At 39.0% G+C, this 20,919-nt stretch overlaps 2 protein-coding genes across 4 annotated transcripts in view; both read left to right on the plus strand.

Annotated features, from left to right (window-relative positions):
- Positions 1–15,637, plus strand: part of rnpepl1 (arginyl aminopeptidase like 1) — a 25,497-nt gene extending 9,860 nt beyond the window's left edge. Inside the window, exons 4-11 of one of the 2 annotated variants that reach the window (NM_001348188.1) lie at positions 152–268; positions 1,001–1,236; positions 3,318–3,431; positions 3,655–3,767; positions 5,950–6,058; positions 6,285–6,509; positions 9,196–9,338; positions 12,103–15,637. In NM_001348188.1, coding sequence (NP_001335117.1) covers positions 152–268; positions 1,001–1,236; positions 3,318–3,431; positions 3,655–3,767; positions 5,950–6,058; positions 6,285–6,509; positions 9,196–9,338; positions 12,103–12,369 — 1,324 coding nt within the window. In that variant the 3' untranslated portion in view covers positions 12,370–15,637. The remainder of the gene's footprint in view (positions 1–151; positions 269–1,000; positions 1,237–3,317; positions 3,432–3,654; positions 3,768–5,949; positions 6,059–6,284; positions 6,510–9,195; positions 9,339–12,102) is intronic. The other variant, XM_021467570.2, reaches the window with a different exon arrangement.
- Positions 15,638–16,926: 1,289 nt separating this feature from the next.
- The window catches only part of dvl3b (dishevelled segment polarity protein 3b), a 59,420-nt gene continuing 55,427 nt past the window's right edge, over positions 16,927–20,919 (plus strand). For both annotated transcript variants that reach the window (XM_001920207.9, XM_068214968.2), the window contains exon 1: positions 16,927–17,399. In XM_001920207.9, coding sequence (XP_001920242.3) covers positions 17,239–17,399 — 161 coding nt within the window. In that variant the 5' untranslated portion in view covers positions 16,927–17,238. The remainder of the gene's footprint in view (positions 17,400–20,919) is intronic.

Here is a 20,919-nt window from a genome sequence, read left to right on the forward strand (position 1 = left end):
CCAAGGCTGTGCTGTCCTGCATAACCAGCCTAGAAATGCTGCTTTAAGCTGGCATTTCCTTTTCGTTTTCAACTGGATTTTGTTTATTATATCTTATTGTTTGACATGGGCCTTACTATTCAATAATTTACTGTTCCCTCTTTGCTTTTAGGAGTCGTGTATGGGCAGAGCCGTGCATCCTGACATGTGCCGTCAGTAAACTGGGTGGCAGTGTGGAGCGCTGGCTTAATGTGGCAGAGGGGCTATTTGGACCTTATGTATGGGGAAGGTCAGCTATCTATCTTAGGCCTCACCTCAAGCCTCTTGTCATACACTACCTGACAAAAGTCTTGCCTATCCAAGTTTTAGGAACAACAAATATTAACTCGACTTCTAGCTGATCATTTGGTATCAGAAGTGGCTAATATGGAAGGCAAACTTATTAATAAAGTCATCTGCAATGGCAAAGAGTTCATCAAGATTCTTTGGACTTCCTCAATGCCTCTTCCTCCATCTTACCCCAGACATGCTCAATAATGTTTATGTCAGGTGACTGGGCTGACCAATCCTGGAGCACATTGACCTTCTTTGCTTCTAGGAGCTTTGATGTGGAGGCTGAAGTATGAGAAGGAGCGCTATCCTGCTGAAGAATTTGCCCTCTCCTGTGGTTTGTAATGTAATGGGCAGCACAAATGTCTTGATACCTCAGGCTGTTGATGTTGCCATCCAGTCTGCAGATCTCTCACACACCCACATACTAAATGTAACACCAAACCATGACTTTTCCTTCACCGAACTTGACTGATTTCTCTAAGAATCTTGGCTCCATGCAGATTCCAGTAGGTCTTCTGCAGTATTTGTAATGATTGTGATGCAGCTCAACAGATGATTAAATCCACCTTCTGCCACTTTTCCAGATGATCAACTTGAAGTCAAGTTATTATTTGTTGCTCTTACAACCGAGATCAGCGACTTGTCAGGTAGCCTATATTCCAGCATTAAACTGACTCGCTCTTTACAGGTACGACTTGGTGTTCCTTCCTCCTTCTTTCCCCATCGTAGCCATGGAAAACCCCTGCCTCACCTTCATCATTTCCTCCATTCTGGAGAGTCAGGAATTTCTGCTCATTGATGTCATACATGAGATTGCACACGGCTGGTTTGGCAACGCAGTCACCAATGCTACCTGGGAGGAGATGTGGCTCAGCGAGGGACTGGCCACTTACGCCCAGAGGCGCATTACTACAGAGGCCTACGGTATACACATCTCACACACTCCAAACATAGAAGCGCACTACCATGTCGGCCTTTAGCAAATGTTTACATTTACATTCCACACAGATTCATACTCGTGCAGAAAGATGCCAGTGTTATGGGAATGTGTTATGCACCTACCAAACTCAAAAGCATAGTGTGCAGCAATTCACACATTGGGCAGTAAAGGAAAAAAATATATAGATTAATGTATGTTTAGAAAATATAAGAAGTCACTACCTTTTATCAGTTTTTTCACTGTTTTTAAAAGCTACAGTGGGAACAGAAAGCATTCAGACTCCCTTAAATGTTTCACTCTCTGTTATATAGCAGCCAAATCATTGAAGTTCATTGTTTTTCCTCATTAATGTGCACACAGCACCTCATACTGCCAGAAAAACACAGAATTGTTGACATTTTTGCAGATTTATTACAAAAGAAAAACTGAAATATCACATGGTCCCAAGTATTCAGACCTTCTGCTCAGTATTTGCTCAGATTCCCTTTGCTATGAGTCTTTTTGGGAAAGATGCAACAAGGATTTAGGGATCCTCTGCCATTCCTCCTTGCAGATGCTCTCCATTTCTGTCAGGTTGGATGGTAAACGTTGGAGGACAGTCATTTTTAGGTCTCTTCAGAGATGCTGAATTGGGTTTAAGTCAGGGCTCTGGCTGGGCCACAAAATTTAAGGGTGTTTGAATACTTTCTGTACCTTCTGTATTTCCTGAATTGTACCATAAAATTGTCCTTTGGACCCTTTTCACATTTTCTGGTTTATCAGTAGCGGAGGTCGTCATTGTTAAGTAAACTTGAAGTGCAGTGAATGGGAGTAACAAGTAATATTTTTACAATCCTATTTGCTGAAATAATAAAAGATAAATGATGGTGTTGTCAAGACTTTTAGAAAGAGGAAAGAAATATTGTTGAGAGAACATCTTCAAATTTACTATCCTTTTTTGTTTTGTTTCTTACTTGTCGGACTTGTTGAAAATGTCATGATATAGGGTTATCACACCAAAAGACAACAAAACGTTACACATTTGTAGTGGTTCCAAAAAATGTAAATCTGTAAACCATTCTGAGACAAAATCTTGGCATGTGCAGGTCATGAGCTTCACACGGGGCTTCAGTTGCATGATATAAAATGGGGTCGTTAAACCAGAGAACATTCCAAAAATATCAAGTTCTTATGTTTTTAGAAATATATGGATAGGTACCTAGTTAAATGTGTTTAAAACTGTGTATAGCGTTGTTTAAAACAGAAAGAATGATGATTTTCATTGTTTTAATCAGTTTTTTATGATCAAGCAGTTTTTGTCTGTTGCTTTTCTGTCAGTTTTTATCACTTTTTGGCTTGAAAAAGCTGTTTTAGGGCCTGAAAAGCTGTCTTCCACAACATAGAATAATATCTTCTTCAAACTCCGTCAGATCACTCGGTTTTTGGCCTGAAAAAGCTGTTTTAGGGCCTGAAAAGCTGTTTTTCGCAATAAAGAATGACTACTCTCTTTCAGATCACTTGGTTTTAACTTTAAACTAGTTAAATGAGTTTAAAACTGCATATAATGTTGTTTAAAACGGAAAGAATGATGATTATTATTCTTTTAAGCACATTTTTATCCTCAAGCAGTTTCTGTTTTTCACTTTTCTGTCTGTTTTTATCACTTTTTGGCCTGGAAAAGTTGTTTTAGGGCGTGAAAAACAGCTGTTTCCTGCAACATAGAATGACAACTTTTCCTTCAGATCACTTGATTTTCAATTTAAACTTGCAAATAAGGATTGCCATTACCTTAAACAGCCACTTGTAGCCACTTATAAGAGCTGTAATTTATGGAACTATGCTTAAGACAGTCATGCCAAATTACATTTTTGAGTCAAATCTGAAAACTGTCCTAAGATTGCAGTTGTTATAACAAGAGGTCCATGGAAGACAAATGAATAATTAACCATTTACTGCATTTTACATGATGTCAATATTTATAATTATATTCATTTTTGTCATGTGTGACTGTGAAAATGCAAAGTCCTGTCAAAAACCCAGATGCCACAGTGCTCTTTATATTTATCTCCGTCCTTTTCTCATCCAGGAGAAGCCTTCACTTGTCTCGAAACGGTGTTTCGTCTGGATGCTCTTCACAGACAGATGCGTCTTCTCGGAGACAACAATCCTGTCAGTAAGCTGCAGGCCAAATTTGAACCAGGTACATCAATATAATCCAGCATCCGGAAAGAGACACCGGCTGCTGTTTTTATTCATCTGAAATAGCTGTGTGGTAAAAACTAGCATCTAAAATTCCTTGTTAGTCACATTTCAGAAAGACAGAAGCAAGGAACATTCTCATTTGCCTGTCTGGAAAGGATGTCACAGCTATGATTCATGATTCAGTGTAGCATGTTATTGATTTTTCTTCTTTTTCTCCGAAGGTGTAAACCCCAGCAGCCTAATGAATCTCTTCACCTATGAGAAAGGCTTCTGCTTTGTTTCTTACCTCTCGCAGTTGTGTGGTGATATCAAGAGATTTGACAGCTTTCTTAGGGTAAGAAACATATCAATCATTCCCTACACATATGTGAATATTTAAACCCTGTTGTAAGGCTGTGCAACATGACAATATATATTGTATGGACGAAATGAAAGTCTGTAATTTCATATTATGCTATATCATTTATTTTGTAGAGTTAGACAAACCATTGATTTTTGAGGTAAAATCTTGAAAGTACAAAGCTTACATTTTGCATTATAATTGGTTCTATATTTGTAAATATAGGTCCAATCTAAATTTTTCAGGAGCACACTCGAAAAAAAGTGGTACGAATATTTCCCAGAATACACCAGCCACAACGACAGCATAGCTGCACCCGGAAGTCAGGAGATGCACAAATTAGTATATTTTTTGTCATTATTACGAATTTTTCTAACAAACAAACTCATGTTTTAATATATTCATAACTGTGTTTGTGTTTTTCCGACATGCTTAAAAAAAACGCTAAAATAAAAACTGCTAAATTTTGCTATCTATAATCCCTAATCATAACTCCTGTACTGCAGTCCCACAACATCCTGACACTCGATGACACTCGAATACCCTGTCAGAAAAGTCTAGTGGCTGGAAATGAGCTGTTTACCGCGTCTGCTATAATGTTAATGCTGCTTTCTTGTGTTTACATTAATGAATATGGCCACTGTGTAACTGCGCAGTACGGTTACTATCTTATTGCCACATTATATTGTTTTGATAAAATAATATCAATGCCTTCAGTAATGTCCTGAAGATAAATAGCAAAATATAACGCAACTGGAATATCTACAGCAGTCTTGATCGTCTGATCTCATATGAAGCAAGAGCTCACGATGACATCTGATAACGTGTGCTGGTGCTTTAGTGCTGTCCTGTTTCTCAGGGGTAAATTTTGAAGCCCTTCCCCTTTACACTCTGTTTCAAGGGCCGAGGGGAAAGAATAAGGGTACAAAAACAGAATTTGGATTGGGCCATAATGTTGGATATGAACAGTTTTTATAAGTGTTTCTATTGATTATTATTTATTTCTAAATTTGTATGTTTGCACAACTTTTAAATCTCACTAAATAAAGTGAGAAATATAATGCATATGAATGAGTATGTTTTTGAATATATACTTTATATATACTTAAAGATTTAATGAAAAGCAATAGTCATATATATATTATTTAACTGAACTATCTTTTAAATGATTGATTGAATTTAGAAACGGTACTATATTGTGATATACACTACCTGACAAAAGTTCTGTCGTTGTAAGAGCAACAAATAATAACTTGACTTCTAGTTGATCCTTTGAAAAAGTGGCCGAAGGTAAATTGAATCATCTGTTGAGCTGCATCCCAATCATCACAAATACTGCAGAAGACCTACTGGAATCTGCATGGACCCAAGATTCTCACAGATATCAGTCAAGTTCGGTGAAGGAAAAGTCATGGTTTGGTGTTACATTCAGTATGGGGGCGTGTGAGAGATCTGCAGAGTGGATGGCAACATCAACAGCCTGAGGCATCAAGACATTTGTGCTGCCCATTACATTACAAACCACAGTAGAGGGGAAAATCTCCAGCAGTATAGCGCTCCTTCTCATACTTCAGCCTCCACATCAAAGCTCCTGAACGCAAAGAAGGTCAAGGTGCTCCAGGATTGGCCAGCCCAGTCACCTGACCTAAACATTATTGAGCATGTCTGGGGTAAGATGGAGGTGGAGGCATTGAAGATGAATCCAAAGAATCTTGATGAACTCTGGGAGTCCTGCAAGAAAGATGACTTTATTAATCAGTGATTTGAGTCATTGCTTAGATGTATGGATGCAGTCCTCCAAGCTCATGATGGAGTCACACACAATATTCATTCTGTTTCCACTGCAGCATGACTTTATATTCTATACTGGACATTATTTCTGTTCAGTGACAAGACTTTTGTCTAAACAAAGTCAGACCTTACTGTCTCAATTAAATAATAAAAAATCAAGGCATGATCATATTTTATTTTGGTAAAATAAGCGTAATCTAGAGGCCTTTGCCTTTCATATAAGCCACTTCTGATACCAAATGATCAACTAGAAGTTATTACTTGGTCCTAAAAGTTGGATAGGCAACAAGACTTTTGTCAGGTAAAGTATATCGTCATCAGTATATGAGATTTATTCCCCAAACACTCATTAATTTCCTTAATCCCTCTGTCTTGCACTGTCTAGGCCTACATCGAGAAGTTTAGATTCAGCAGCGTAATCGCTCAGGATCTGCTGGACTTCTTTCTTGGCTTCTTCCCGGAGCTGAAGGAGGGCTGCGTTGCTCAACGAGAGGGTGAGTTGCGACAACTGTCAGAGATGATGATTAACACACAGAGACACTTATAGTCACTCATCTCATGGCGCTCCATTTGTCCTCGGTTAGGAATTTCCCTGTTGAGCCAGTCATAACACTCAGTGAGGGGTCAAAGCAACATTAGTAGTGCGAGAGATGGAGGCTAAATAAACAGAAATGTAACACTACCCCCCCCCCCTTGCTCTTTGCTTTCCGTCTTGCTCAGGATTGGAATTTGAGCGATGGCTGAATGGTTGTGGTCCTCCGTTATGTGAACCAGATCTCTCGGCTGGTAGAACTTTAACGGGTCCAGTACAGCACCTGTGCGACCTCTGGGGCAACGACGCCCCTGACACCCAAGTGATCTCTACATTTGACCTCTCCTCCTGGAGCACTTTTCAGACCGTCCTCTTCTTGGACCGACTCCTAGACCGTTCACCTCTCTCTCAAGGTATCAGTCCGTTCTTTGAGTGTTCATTTCATGGTACTAGGCTTCTGCAGGTAGCGGATTTTCTTGTTGTGATTTAATCCATGTCCACAAGTGCACGGGTATTTTTTAGAAACAGAGTTAAGGGCACACTCCACCAACAGTGGGCGATAATGACACTTTTATGCTGGGCTCATCGCATTAAATATCCATTTGTTAATTGGTGATGTATGGCATACTGTTTCCGGGTCCAAGCCGCTGCTCATTTAAATCGAGAAAATGTTTATTTATGGGCACTTTGTAGCCATATCACTGAACAGCAACAGAAAGGCAGTGTTGAGAAGTGTTGACGAATTAAAGCATGGTGAAATCAGTTAATCATTGCATAGCTATTGCCAACAGGAAAAACCAGCAACATTCAAGAACCCGTGATCATTTGGTGTCAAGGATTTGCAATCAAAAATGTGGTTATAATGGAAGTCAATGGGGCCTCATTTAAGCTACTATTTATTTATGAGATTTAAATACTGCATTTTAGTGACATTTTAAGCACTATTTTAGCTGAAATAGATGGTCTGATGGTCAAAAAAAGTACATTTGAAAATTCATGGGTAAAACAATAGCCAAAATATTTCAAATCAATTTTAATATCAGTCGCTTTTGGTGCTTCACACCTTTTCATTGGTAAGTTTTTGTTAAATAGTTTTTTCAAAAAAATTCAGTAGTGTTTCACAAAGATGGGTTGCGGCTGGAAGGGCATCCGCTGCGTAAAAACTTGCTGGATGGGTTGGCGGTTCATTCCGCTGTGGCGACCCCATATTAATAAAGGGACTAAGCCGACAAGAAAATGAATGAATGAATGAATGAATGAATTCAGAAGTGAAAAATGACCTACGTAGTTTACGTCAGATTGCAAGGCTCGAAATTAACTTTTTTACTTGGTAACTTTAAATATTTAGGAGCACCAGAAAAAATGTAGGAGCACCCACCAAAAATAAATGAGCACCACTGCAAATTGTATTTTAAGGGATTTATTGTATTTTAAAACCACATCAATCAGAACAAACAAAAACCAGAAACGACTATCTAATGCTGAGATGACATTGATATTTGTGTGCAATAATTCCAAAATGTACGTCTAATAATTATAGAATATTAATGATGATGAAAATGGCAGTATTACTAACAATGAATTACATTTCTCATCATCATGCTGCCTTGAATGTGCTTAAATGTAAGTTATCTGCTGTCAAAGTCTGTTACTTTATGAAAAATAAATTTATGTATTGCATCAAACAAAAATGAAGCATTGCAGTAAGAAATATTTATTTTGCACTATTGTTTTTATATGCATGTTAATTTAATAAGTAATATTTCTGCTACAATACAAATGAACGACTATAATAAATCATTCAATTCAATGCTGAAAGCTGCAAAGCAGTCATCAGTAACTAAATAGCAAAATAATATACATCTCAAGAAAGAACAGACAAAAGAAAGTAAAGTCTCACTTCTATCACTCTTTAAAAGTTTTGGTTTTGGGTTTGTGTCATTTTAAATGCTCGGTCTCGTTATGAGACCGAGTGGAAAAGCAGGCGAGTCAGCCGAACCAATGTATGAGCGGGATTCTTGCGATGACCACAAGCGCATAACCGCTCGTTGTTATAAGCCGCACTTTCAATGTAAACTTAGCAAAGGCGAGCTTCTTTGGCGATGATGTGTACAGTGTTAGATTTTACCTTTAGCGGACATTTGCGCTGAACACGCAGTGAATGCAACGCATCAAGATTCGGGCACCTACTCAGAAAACACTCAACTGATCTCGGTTGGCGGATCAACATTCACCACATGTCATGATCGCTTTCATTTGCGCCTCAACTTTAGATGGAGTTTACAAACTTGTGCTTCTTTACTCTTCAGCCGTTTGCATTTCTCACGGTTATTAAAGCTCCCTCCCTGTCATCTAACAGCGGAATGCCTTGAGTGATTGACAGCTAATATGAACCAATACAGCGGCAGGAAAGAGCGATTCAGCACGTTTTTATAAAAAATCAAAACAGGTCGCACTAGACCCATTATATGCAGTCGCACAAATGCTCCCAAATATATTATGAGGTCGCATAGATTAAATTTCGGGCGCATATGCCACCAAACGGTCGCCATTTCGAGCCCTGAGATTGTATGTTTTCTTGCACAGCTGGGTGTTCATGAAAAATAATTGTGTGCACTGGCCAAAACTGATTAGCTAAAGTCACACCGCAGCAACACCCAACAGAGGATTCCACTCGGTCTGAAATCCTTTTTCGACGGGTTATTTCTACAATTTATGATGCAATAGCGGTCAAAATAGGACAAATGAACTCATGTATGAGACAAATTCTTAACCTTTGTCTGTGAGGGGTGGGTGTTTTGAACCCCCCTGGGAACAGGGCCACACTAGGGCTACATGATATTGGAAAAATGTGACATAGCGATATATACAAGTTAAACAAATAGTGCTTTATGGATTTCTTGGAAGTATGACAGCATTCAAGTACAGAAATTATTTAAAAAATCGAATTAAATCCTTAATAAACAATGTAATACTGCGATGTGACTATTGCGGATACACACATTGCCATATCAATGCTCAAGCGATATATTGTTCAGCCCTAGCACACACTATTTGACTACTCTTCTCTTGTAATGTGAAATGTGATTGGTCTTTCAGAGGTGATGAGTCTTTTGTCAAGCTGCTACGCTGCGTTGTTGGACGACATGAATGCTGAAGTCCAGATTCGATGGCTGCAGATTGTGGTGCGGAACAGCTTTTACCCTGATCTGCCTCGAGTTCGTAGCTTCCTGCATAAACATGTGAGTTTTGTGAATGAAGTGCCTCTTGGGCTGATAAGAGCACATGAACACAGCATCTTCATATTGATTTGTAAGAGCCTTTTGTGTGGCATGAAGATCGAGCTTCTGAGCTAAAGCAGGTCAGTCTCTTATTTGGCTGTGTTTAGAGGGCACAAACACTGTAAAGCTAGAGACGGTTTATAAAAGATTACGATTCAGGAGTTAGTGCCTGGCGCTTTTTGTTCCTCCATTTTGGTATAAACTGAGATTTCCCTAAAGGGCATCCACATTCCAGAGTTTCTAATAAACACTCTAAGCTAGTGTTGACTGCTTATGATGTTGTGTAAAGAGATCCAGTCAATCAGAACAGGTTTGGCTGGTTTCCTCTTTTGCTTTGTCATAAGTATGCTGTATTGATTGCCGTTTTATAAAGTGTATTGTTATAATTCAACTGCAAAGATGAGTAATAAGCCATGGTTAGGAATTCCTCTAGGTAAAATCCAACGCTGTCTCACCACAATTCGTAACTTTTTGATTTAGTGGCTACTTTGTATGAATTTGTACGATCTCATTCGTACAATTCAGTATGATTTGCTTATCGTACATTTTTGTACGACTGAACTTGTATAAATAAGTGTGAATTAGCTACTCGTGAGAAAGTACAGGCTGGTAAAATCGGATGTTATCCTTATCTGTCAGAACAATGCCATCTCACAGCAATTCGTAACTGTTTGATGAAGTGGCTAATTCGTATGAATCTCATTCATGTGATTTCGCATGATTTGCTTATCCTCCGATGAATGTAGAGTTTAGAAGGCGGGGTTTGGTGCCACGCCTCTTTTTAAAAATTGTACATCTTCATATGACTAAACTTGTACGAATTAGCCACGAAACCGAAAAAATGTAAATTAGTCAAGTTTATTCGTGAGATCAGACTGGTAAAATCGGATGTTATCCTTATCTGTCACAACAATGCTATCTCACAGCAATTCGTAACTTTTTGATTTAGTGGCTAATTCGTATGAATCGTACAATCTCATTCGTACAATTTACTATGATTTGCTCACCCTCCAATTAGGCATGGGCTGGTATAAGATTCTGGCGGTACGATAACCTTGGTTAAAAATATTTGTTTTTGGGGCTGGGGTTTGGGGACATGCCTCCTTTTAAAAGTCTTATTTTTTTTCAGTGAAATCATGAATTTGTACCAATTATCCACTTTTTTGACAATACGTAAAATAGTGACTTTTTCTAGTGAGATCTGGCAGGTCAGACAGTTTGAACTGCATGAAAATAAATCATCAAGTGGTCATTTTAAATATAGTTCTAGCACTAAATTGTGATTGGATGAGCTGTGTTTAAATTAAAATTGTCACTTGCCTTATAAATAGGAACTGAAAAATCAAATATAATGTTTTAAAGTAAATTTTTGTAATTGTTATTTATATTGAATCCACGCTTATTGAAATCTGAAGTTGTTTTTGAAGTTGTTATTATTATGTAATATGTTCTTATCTATATTGATATCGCCATGAAATAGCCATAAGTTTCTGATGTGGCAATAAACAAACAAAATCCATACAATTGGTTTATTTTTTCCATTACAATTAATAACTTAATTTATATTTTGAACATTGGTGTATTTTATTATGCTGCCAACAACTATAATGTCGACAAACATAGCTTACGTCATAAAATGAATAAATTATTGCTTAAGTTTGTCACATAAAATATATTATTAATGTATTTAAAAAATGCATGTCAGGACATGAAATTAGATATGCAGTACATTTTGGTTACTACAGTTAGGGCCTACTCACACTATGCTATCCGAACCGTGCCCAGGTCCGTTTCCCGGATCGTTTGAGAAGTGTGAGTGCGCTGAATCGGGCTCAGGCACAGGTCACTTAACCGGCCCTGGCCCGGTTGGAGGAGGTGTGCCTGAGCACAGTTCACTGGGGCTTTGGCACTGTATGTTTGTTTTGTGAGTGCAAAACGCGCCAAAGCCCAAAACTGAAAGCGAGACGTGACTTTAAGGGACTGTTTCATTTGGATTTATTAATCATTCTTATTGTTCAATGAATGCAAACTGCCGTAGATTATTAAAGACGCAAACCCCTCACTGCACGACAGCTGCACCTTCAGCAGACCTCCTCATTCCTGCAGCACAAGGGCTTTATGATTGTTTATTAGCGCCAAAAGTGGCTGATCTGTTCGGCGAAATATCTGACTAAGAGTCACCGCATCCCTAAGGACTGTTTGGCGAAATATTTGACTTCATATCAAACGACTGAAGCGGTATAACTAGAGAAATCTCCACTGTGCTGAGCGAGAGCGCTTACTGAACAGCGCAGCAGCGATGACGTAAGCGTGCCCAGGCCCGATTGTAGTGTGAGTGCGGGCCGTCGGGGGAGACGGGAGGGGGGACAAGTGTGCTTTGGCCCGGTTCGAGGCAACTGTACATAGTGTGAGTACGGCCTAAGTTCACTGATGCATTTACAAATGTGCAGTTGTTTATATTAAAGTGATGGTTCACCCCAAAATGTAAAATTACCTCATCATTTACTCTCCATTGTGTTGTTTTAAACTATTATGACTTTCTTTTGAACCCAAAAGAAGATATTTTGAAGAATGCTGGTTGCTGGGACTTCCATAGAAAGAAAATAAGTTAATGGGTGTTGTCTATTTGGTTGAACTGCCCCTTTAAAAGTGGAGCATTGTGATATAAATTATATATCTGGTCTGTTTTAGCATTGAGTGTCTATGAACATTTTTTCTTTTCTAGACCTCACGGATGTACACAGTGCCCCTATACGAGGATCTGTGCGGAGGAGTGATGAAGTGCTTTGCAGTGGAGGTGTTTTATCAAACTCAGGCCCGTTTGCACCCTAATCTACGCAGGACCCTTCAGCAGATACTGTTCCAAACCAGTGCCCTCAACACCAGCACGGCTCCGTCTCTAATGGCGTCCGCGCCCTCTGCCCCTTCCTCACCCACAGACCCTCCTCCCAACGGGACCATCGCCCTGCGAGACGTCAATGTGTCCGCATGAGATCAAAACTTCTGGGTTTTGGGTTGAAAAGGCCAGAAACAAGACTTGAACTCCTTGGACCATAGCAATGCATTGTGGGAGGCACTCGCTGATGGATGCACACACACACTCTCACCAACACTGGGATGTCTATTTAAAAAAAGCAGACATTTTCATAAGCTAAACGTAAAGCTGCTTAGGGCTGTGGAACAAAATGGAGGATTGTGTGTGTGTGTACTGGTTTTGGTTGTTTATGAGGACGTAACATGGGTAAGATGTTGGTATTATAATGTTAAGGTGATTTATGAGGACATATCATGTGTCCTTGTAATTCGAAACCCTTAAAAATAATACTTTTCTTCAAAATTTGCCATGGTTGGGTATAGACAAGGTTATAATAAGCAGTTTTACCGTATAAAATGCATTATGCCTATAGTGAGTCCTCACCACCAAAACCTGTGTGTGTGTGCAGGGGTATGTCAGTATCAAAGATGCTGTAAGCCATTACATTTTGGGTGTGTGTGTCGTGGTTTTGGTGGTTTGAGGACACTGATTTGTATAATAACCTAAGTAAGATCTAGGTATTATAATGTTGAGGTGGTTTTTAAAGACATGTCATGTGTCCTTGTAATTAAAAACACTTAAAAATAATACTTTTCTTAAAAATTTGCCATGTGAAGGTTGGAGTCCTCATACACCACTAAAACCTGTGTGTGTTTGTGTGCGGGTGTATGTCAGCATTGTTTTGGGTGTGTTTACTGGTTTTGGTTGTTTATGAGAATGCTAATTTGTATAATAACATAGGTAAGATGTAGATATTATAATGATGAGGTGGGTTATGAGGACATATCATGTCCTTGTAATTCAAAACCCTTAAAAAAAAAGAATACTTCAAAATTTGCCATGAGGGTTGGGTATAGGGGTCAGATAAGGCTATAATAAGCAGTTTAACTGTATATAATGCATTATGTCTACAGAGCCCTCATACACCACCAAAACCTGTGTGTGTGTGTGTGTGCAGGGCCATTTCAGTATCATAGATGCTGTTTGCCATCTGTTTACCATTACTGGTTTTGGTTGTTTATGAGGATGCTAATTTGTATAATAACATGCGTAAGATGTAGGTATTATAATGTTGAGGTGGTTTATGAGGACATAGCATGTGTCCTTGTAATTCGAAACACTTAAAAATAATACTTTTCTTCAAGATTTGCCATGTGAGGGTTTGGTTAAGAAGTAAGATAAGGCTATAATAAGCAATTTTATCGTATATAATGCATTATGCCTACAGAGAGTCTTCATACACCACCAAAACCTGTGTGTGTGTGTGTGTGTGTGTGTGTGCGCAGGGGTATGTCAGTAGCAAAGATGCTGTTAGCCATTATGTTTTGGGTGTGTTTGTAGTGGTTTTGGTTGTTTGAGGACACTCATTTGTATAATAACATGGGTAAGATCTAGGTATGATAATGTTGAGGTGGGTTATGAGGACATGTCATGTGTCCTTGTAATTCAAAACACTTAAAAATAATACTTTTCTTCAAATTTTGCCATGAGGGTTGGGTATAGGGGTCAGATAAGGCTATATAATAAGCAGTTTTTACAGTATAAACTGTGTTATGCCTACAGAGAGTCCTCATACACCACCAAAACCTGTGTGTGTTTGTGTGCAGGGGTATGTCAGCATCAAAGATGCTGTTAGCCATTACCTTTTGGGTGTGTGTGTGTGTGTGTGTGTGTGTGTTTTGCATATGTTCCTCCAGCCTATGCACATCATCTCATGTTTGCATCTGCTCTCCAATACAACAGAGCGATCTATTGGAGTACTTGACAGGATTTCTGAGACTTTCCTTTTTGCTAGCTGCGCAGATGTTTTGAGGACCAATCCCGGACGAACCCCCTTTGTGGACAGTGTTATCATCGCTGATGTGAATATGCACACCGTTTGTGCTCATTGTGCAATCCAGTCACGGCCTAATGAAGATCCTGCAGATTCCACACACGCTCTCAGCCTTTCTGCGACGAATGGATCGTTTGCTTAACATTTTAATTTCTGGTAACTGGAATCTGACTTTTCTCAAGCTTCTCTTTCCTGGTGCTAACCGCTCAGCATTGAGTCTCAGGTATATCAAGACTGAAGAAGTGGAGCAACGAGTTAGTGCCTTTCGAACCTCTCAACACTGTGGATGTTCAAACAGCCTGTATTTGTGTGTATTTGAGCCATACTAGCGTGACATTGGTGACCCTTTTTTGACAACACAAGATGTTGTTTTCAGGAGTCAAGATTAGTTTTTTTTTTAAAGAAAGTGTTTTCACTCACTCCATTTTGTTTTATAGGCATATTTCCTTTAAATGAGTACATATTCAATGGGAAGAGATTTATTATTTGTGAGAGTGCAGTGAGTGTGGTGGGTGTTAGTACAGGTGGACGGGTCCAAGCAGATCATTGGTGGCCTTTCTGACAAGCACAGTGGAAGACAGGTTCACTTTTAAAGGTAATAAAAGACATCAGAGAGCACTTTGAGGTTTCCTACCCTGGATTTCTCCTTCTTGCGTAAGAGGTTTTATGACAGACACTCATCGCCAAGTGGAATAGTTTCTCTAAGTTATAGAATCATGGCTTTTGTTGACTTGAAGCTTAAACACTGCACGGCCAACAATAAATAGGGTTGTTTTCTACCCTCTTTTAACACTGTGTACTTTACTGAGTAAATGTGTTACTGATCCTGTCAGCTTGTGCTCTGATATGTGTTTCAGCCACGTGACCCATTCAGGACATTGCTAGACATTTATAATGGTTTTGAAATTGCTACAATAAATTTAATAACTGAAATTTCGATTTAATTATTTCTAATATGCTTTTACAATGACAGCATTTGTGGTTACTAATGGTTTACCAATTACGAATGTCGTTGTTTAGAAAAGCGTTAACAGTGAAATTACCATGTAATATGAACAAAATGTTTTGTGATTATTGTGGGCTATGCAATGAATACTTTTAAGCAAACTGTACTTTGCAAGTCGGACTTGGAGTATCAGAAAATGCTTACATTCACTTCAGTTATTTAATAAAAAGGGTTTCTTGCCTTTTCTCTCAGAGACGAAATGGGCTGTGAAGTCTCATCTGTTAGTCTTTGTCATTGTTTGTTCATATGCTCATACTTCAGTCTTCGTTATCTTTACAACCACAATTTGATTTTGAAGTGCAAGCTTCTGTTGTTTAATAAAATATAAGTTCACGCCAATTGTGAATGGGCGGTGCTATTTGGCGACAGAAGCATTTGGGATTTCCAGGAATTGCCTGAAAAAAAAAAAAAAAAATATATATATATATATATATATAGATAGATAGATAGATAGATAGATAGATAGATAGATAGACAGATGTGAGTGTGTGTGTGTGTGTATATATATATCAGCAGCAGCCAGCATGTGGCGGAGACCAAGATCCTTGATTTATATATATATATATATATATATATACACCTGCCAGATCACAAACTCACATCTGTAAACATTTAAAAACATTTAAAATTCATTTACCAATCAATTCAGATATGACATTAAGCCAAAACGAGCCAAGTTTATCTGAGTATATATTCATTCATTCATTTTCTTGTCGGCTTAGTCCCTTTATTAATCCGGGGTCGCCACAGCGGAATGAACCGCCAACTTATCCAGCACGTTTTTACGCAGCGGATGCCCATCCAGCCGCAACCCATCTCTGGAAAACATTCACACACACTCGTACACTACGGACAATCTAGCTTACTCATATCACCTGTACCGCATGTCTTTAGTTTGGAATGTGGAGGAAACCGGAGCAACCGGAGGAAACCCACGCAAATGCAGGGAGAACATGCAAACTCCACACAGAAACGCCGAGGCTCGAACCAGCGACCCAGGTTAAAGGCAGTTCCCGGTACTGGTGAGGTGTACCTAATAAAGTGGCCGGTGAGTGTATATAATCACTTACAATACACACATTGATATATAATAATATAATATCGTAATTACATATTATTTCCTGTTTTTATTATTTTAGAGGTGAAATATAACCGAGACCACGAGATTCAGCCCACTGAGCGCATGCATGTCAAACTGGTTAAAAAGTAATTTGGATAAAAATTAGCTCGTGCACCTCCAGAGGTCACCAGAGTTGAGCCGCTGTACAGTAACAGTTTCATCCTCTAGAGGGCGTCATCTGCGCACCAATCATAAATCAACAGCCTTTGACAGACCTCCTCAGGTAAATTCCAGAAACGACACCCAGGTGCAGACCTGTCAGATCACAAGCTCACATCTGTAAACATTCAAAGACATTAAAACTAATTTACCAATCAATTCAGACATGACATTAGGCCAAAACGAGCCAAGTTTATCTGAGTCGTGATTAATATGCAAGCATGGCTTCATTTAAGGTCTCCTTGCGTAACTGAGAAGCGCATTTCTCCCCTCTAGACGTCAAACAACGAAATGAATCCCATCCAAAGAGCAGTATAATATGCCATAATAATAACTCGTCCTGTAGAGGGAGCGCAGTGGTGAATCGATAGGAGGGGCGATCTCACATCGGCCGGCAGTTGTTTCCAAAGGACACAGAAGAGAGGAGAAAGCAACAGTATTCACAGGGAGGGCAGACAACACCGACCTGTGCGATTATTACGCTTCATTTTTTTGGAAGAAAAACGCAGAGGATTATCTGTAATACTTGTTTACTATCAGACACGTACTTACGACAGCAAGGATACTGTGTTTTGGGGTGTTATTGTCGCTGTCTGAAGGGAGAGCGCAGAGCTTGAGTGGCGTTCTCCGGCGTTCAGCGGTGGAAGTGGGAAGCGCACGCCGCTGTTGAGCTGATGCGCGCGGCCTGTCCCTCAGCAGCGGCCCGCCATGGCGGAGACCAAGATCATCTATCACCTCGACGAGCAGGAGACTCCCTACCTCATCAAACTGCCCATTCCCGCTGAAAACGTCACTCTAGCCGACTTCAAAAATGTCCTTAATAAACCCAACTACAAATTCTTCTTCAAATCCATGGACGATGATTTCGGGTAAGGCACGTTAAAAGACAATAAACCCCTTTGTATCTGTATCGTCCGTTGTTCCTGTCAGTTGAGTGTCGTCCCTCAGTCTGAACACTTTTAACGGCTCTGTTTTGGTTTTATAGCGTTTTACATGGAAACCCGTCGGTTTCTCTCACACAACATCAGCTTTAATGTGTGTATTGTTACCAGGTCATTGTAAAAGCTAGCCTGACAAACGTGACCCTTGATCACAAAGCCAGTCATAACTGTCAGTCAGTTTATCGGACATTGAGATTTATGAGTCTTATGAAAATTTAATAAATAAAGATGTCCATTGACTTATTATGATAGGACAATGTGTGGCTGAGATACAACTATTTGGAATCTGAGGGTAAAAATAATACATTTTCCAGATTAAAGGGCTGGCATTACATGTTTATAATTAAAAATAGTCACGATTTTATATTTTCCCGTATGATATTTGCGATATTGCTTTGTGGAAGATGATTTTTACTTTCTATATAAGTGTATTCAATTCAATTTAAGTGTTTTTTACAATAGTCACTGTTTCAAAGTAACTTAAGGTGCACATTATTGCAATACAATCCAATTAAGTTAAAGTTACAAGTCAATGCTCAACAATAAGGACTGCTCGATGGCCCGGGGCCAGCGTGTGAGATGCTCGGGACAGTAGACAGGATTGTTACTTGCCCGATCGGGCCACTGCTGCCTTGTCACTAAAGTTTAATTTGCCTGTGACTATTTGTCAATACAAATACAGTCTTTGAATTGAGAAACAGTTTGTGTTTTCAAGCCTTCAAATAATACCTTCTTGGTTCTTCTTATCTGATTGGATGTTGTGAGCATGTTATTAGTACAGGAAGAGACAGCAACATGGCGGTAACATCAAATGATGATGCTAAAGGAAAACATTTGTGCCTAAGGTCTTGAAAGCAGACAAATACGAGGGTACATAACGACTAAAAAAACAAGTGAGTAAAAATAAGTAAAATTTGCCATCAGTTTGGCAGGTCCTTAGCCATCTTTTGTTTCAAAACACTTTCAATTTTGCTCAATAGAAATTTATTAAAAATTTTTAAATATTTAAATTCTGGATTTACAAACATTTTGACACTTTTTTTTTTTTTTTGGTGGAGCCAAAAATGGCATGGCAAGTAAAAATCTGAACCACTGGTCCGATTGGGCCAGTAGAAAAAATCCTTAGCATTGAATCCTGCAAGTTTATTCTCATTCATTTTCTTGTCAGCTTAATCCCTTTATTTATCGGGGGTCACCACAGCGGAATGAACCACCAACTTATCCAGCAAGTTTTTACACAGCGGATGCCCTTCCAGCTGCAACCCACACACACTCATACAATACGGACAATTTAGTCTACCCAATTCACCTGTACTGCATGTCTTAGGAATGTGTGGGAAACCGGAGCACCCAGAGGAAACCCATGGGAACGCAGGGAGAACATGCAAACTCCACACAGAAACGCCAACTCAGCCGAGACTCGAACCAGCGACCTTCTTTCTGTGAGGTGACAGCTCTACCTACTGCGCCACTGCTTCGCCCAGCTGCGAATATTTCAACAAAAAATATTTCAAACACATTTTCATGCATATATATTCAATGTAGTCCGAGTCATTTGAATTTGCGTATCTAGCGATACCGAAACCTGATCCGATACTTCTATAATACATAATAAAAAGAATAGAGCAAAGAAACAGATCCAGGATGTTCCTTTTTTATTTAATTCACCTTATTTTAACATTCAACAACTCTGTTAACAAACAGAGCACTTCTGTGAGGCAGCTTGAGCAAATAACATACATTTTATTTTACTTTTGGAATTTAGTGCTACAAAAAATAAAAATACTAATCAGATAAAAAACAAATAGCACCTCAACTTAAAATACCCGGCAGGCAATCTCCCAAGTTTACATATCTCACAGTTTGCTATGGAAATGTTGTCATCATTAACTTCATAACACCTCGAGACCGCAGACATACTCGCATTTTCCGCTTTAAGCTGCTTCCATGTTCAACTTTGCCTGCATTTGACCAATAGCGTCTCTGCAACAAAGTGATGTCATGCCGCACTCGTTGCTGTTTCTGTCTGAAGGCAAGAATGAGGTCTAACTCTTTGCCACCGCATAACTATGGATATGTTATAAAATAAGGGAAATATATGTGTATATACATATATATTCGAACTCTGATCGTGAAGTGACCCCTATTTAAATGGCAATTTATATATCAGTATATACACCAGTGCAACATAAGACAATGTTTTGTGGTCCGGGGTTACAAATAGGTAATAAACCGTAAGCACAGGCACGGTTTTGTTGTGTAAAAGGTAGTAGGTATGTTCAGATTTGGGCTCAGTGTGAATAAGAGGCTTTATGAGCTTTGCTGTTCAAAGTCTGAGATGGTTTTTTGATTATTTAAAGGCTGGTTTTAGTTCAGTGACGGTTCAGGTGTGAACTCATCAATCAGACCGATGGAGAAAACAACACAGCGTGATTATGTTTCATGTTAAAATGATGAATTACAGCTACAATAATAGTGTAATTATGCAGTATGTGGTGTTCACTGCTTGCTCAGTGCTTACTCATGTAATTACGCTGACATGAACGCTGTAATGTAAAGTGTGACTGAAGAAGCATCTGTCACTTTAATCAAAGCTCCCACATGGATTTTCTGGAAATATCAGGGGATTTTAATTGTGATTTACCCATATTAATGTTTTTATTGATAATATACATGTTTTGAGTTATGTTTGTAATGTTTTATAATCTACACTATTTATGAACGCAATATTTATTTGTATATTTTTGTTAGGTTATATCCACAATGGGACATTAACCAGCACTGGATGTCATACAGACAGTAAATTGACATTGATCTTTGAATCTTAATTGTGTATGAAAATCGAGGGGCACGGTGGCTTAGTGGTTAGCTCTGTCGCCTCACAGCAAGAAGGTTGCTGGTTCGAGTCCCTTCTGGGTCAGTTAGCCTTTCTGTGTGTTCCTGCATGTTCTCCCCGTGTTGGTGTGGGTTTCCCTCACAGTCCAATGTGCTATAGGTGAATTGGATAAACTAAATTGGCTGTGGTGTATGTGTGTGAATGAGTGTGTATGGGTGTTTCCCAGTACTGGGTTGCAGATAGAAGGGCCTCCGCTGTGTAAAGCATATGCTGGATGAGTTGGTGGTTCATTCCGCTGTGGAATAAAGGGACTAAGCCGAAGGAAAATGAATGATTGAATGAACATCGGGTTGACGTCACAAACCCAATGTCAGTTTGAGTGTAATTACACAACCTAAATCCCACCAAAGACAAACAACTACTGATGTTGAGTTTGACGCTGTATGAATGTCATGTCATGACTTTAAAATAATGTTGGATTTTAGTTAGTTATATATTAGGGATGCTCATTTTGGTTAATTTTGCTAACTGACCACCGCCGTTAATCGAATATTAGCGGTTAACTGGTCAGATTATTATTAAATTATTATTACATTTAAAAAGAAATTGACG

Source organism: Danio rerio, chromosome 18 (genome assembly GCF_049306965.1).
Source record: "Danio rerio strain Tuebingen ecotype United States chromosome 18, GRCz12tu, whole genome shotgun sequence".
Classification (NCBI taxonomy): Eukaryota; Metazoa; Chordata; class Actinopteri; order Cypriniformes; family Danionidae; genus Danio; species Danio rerio.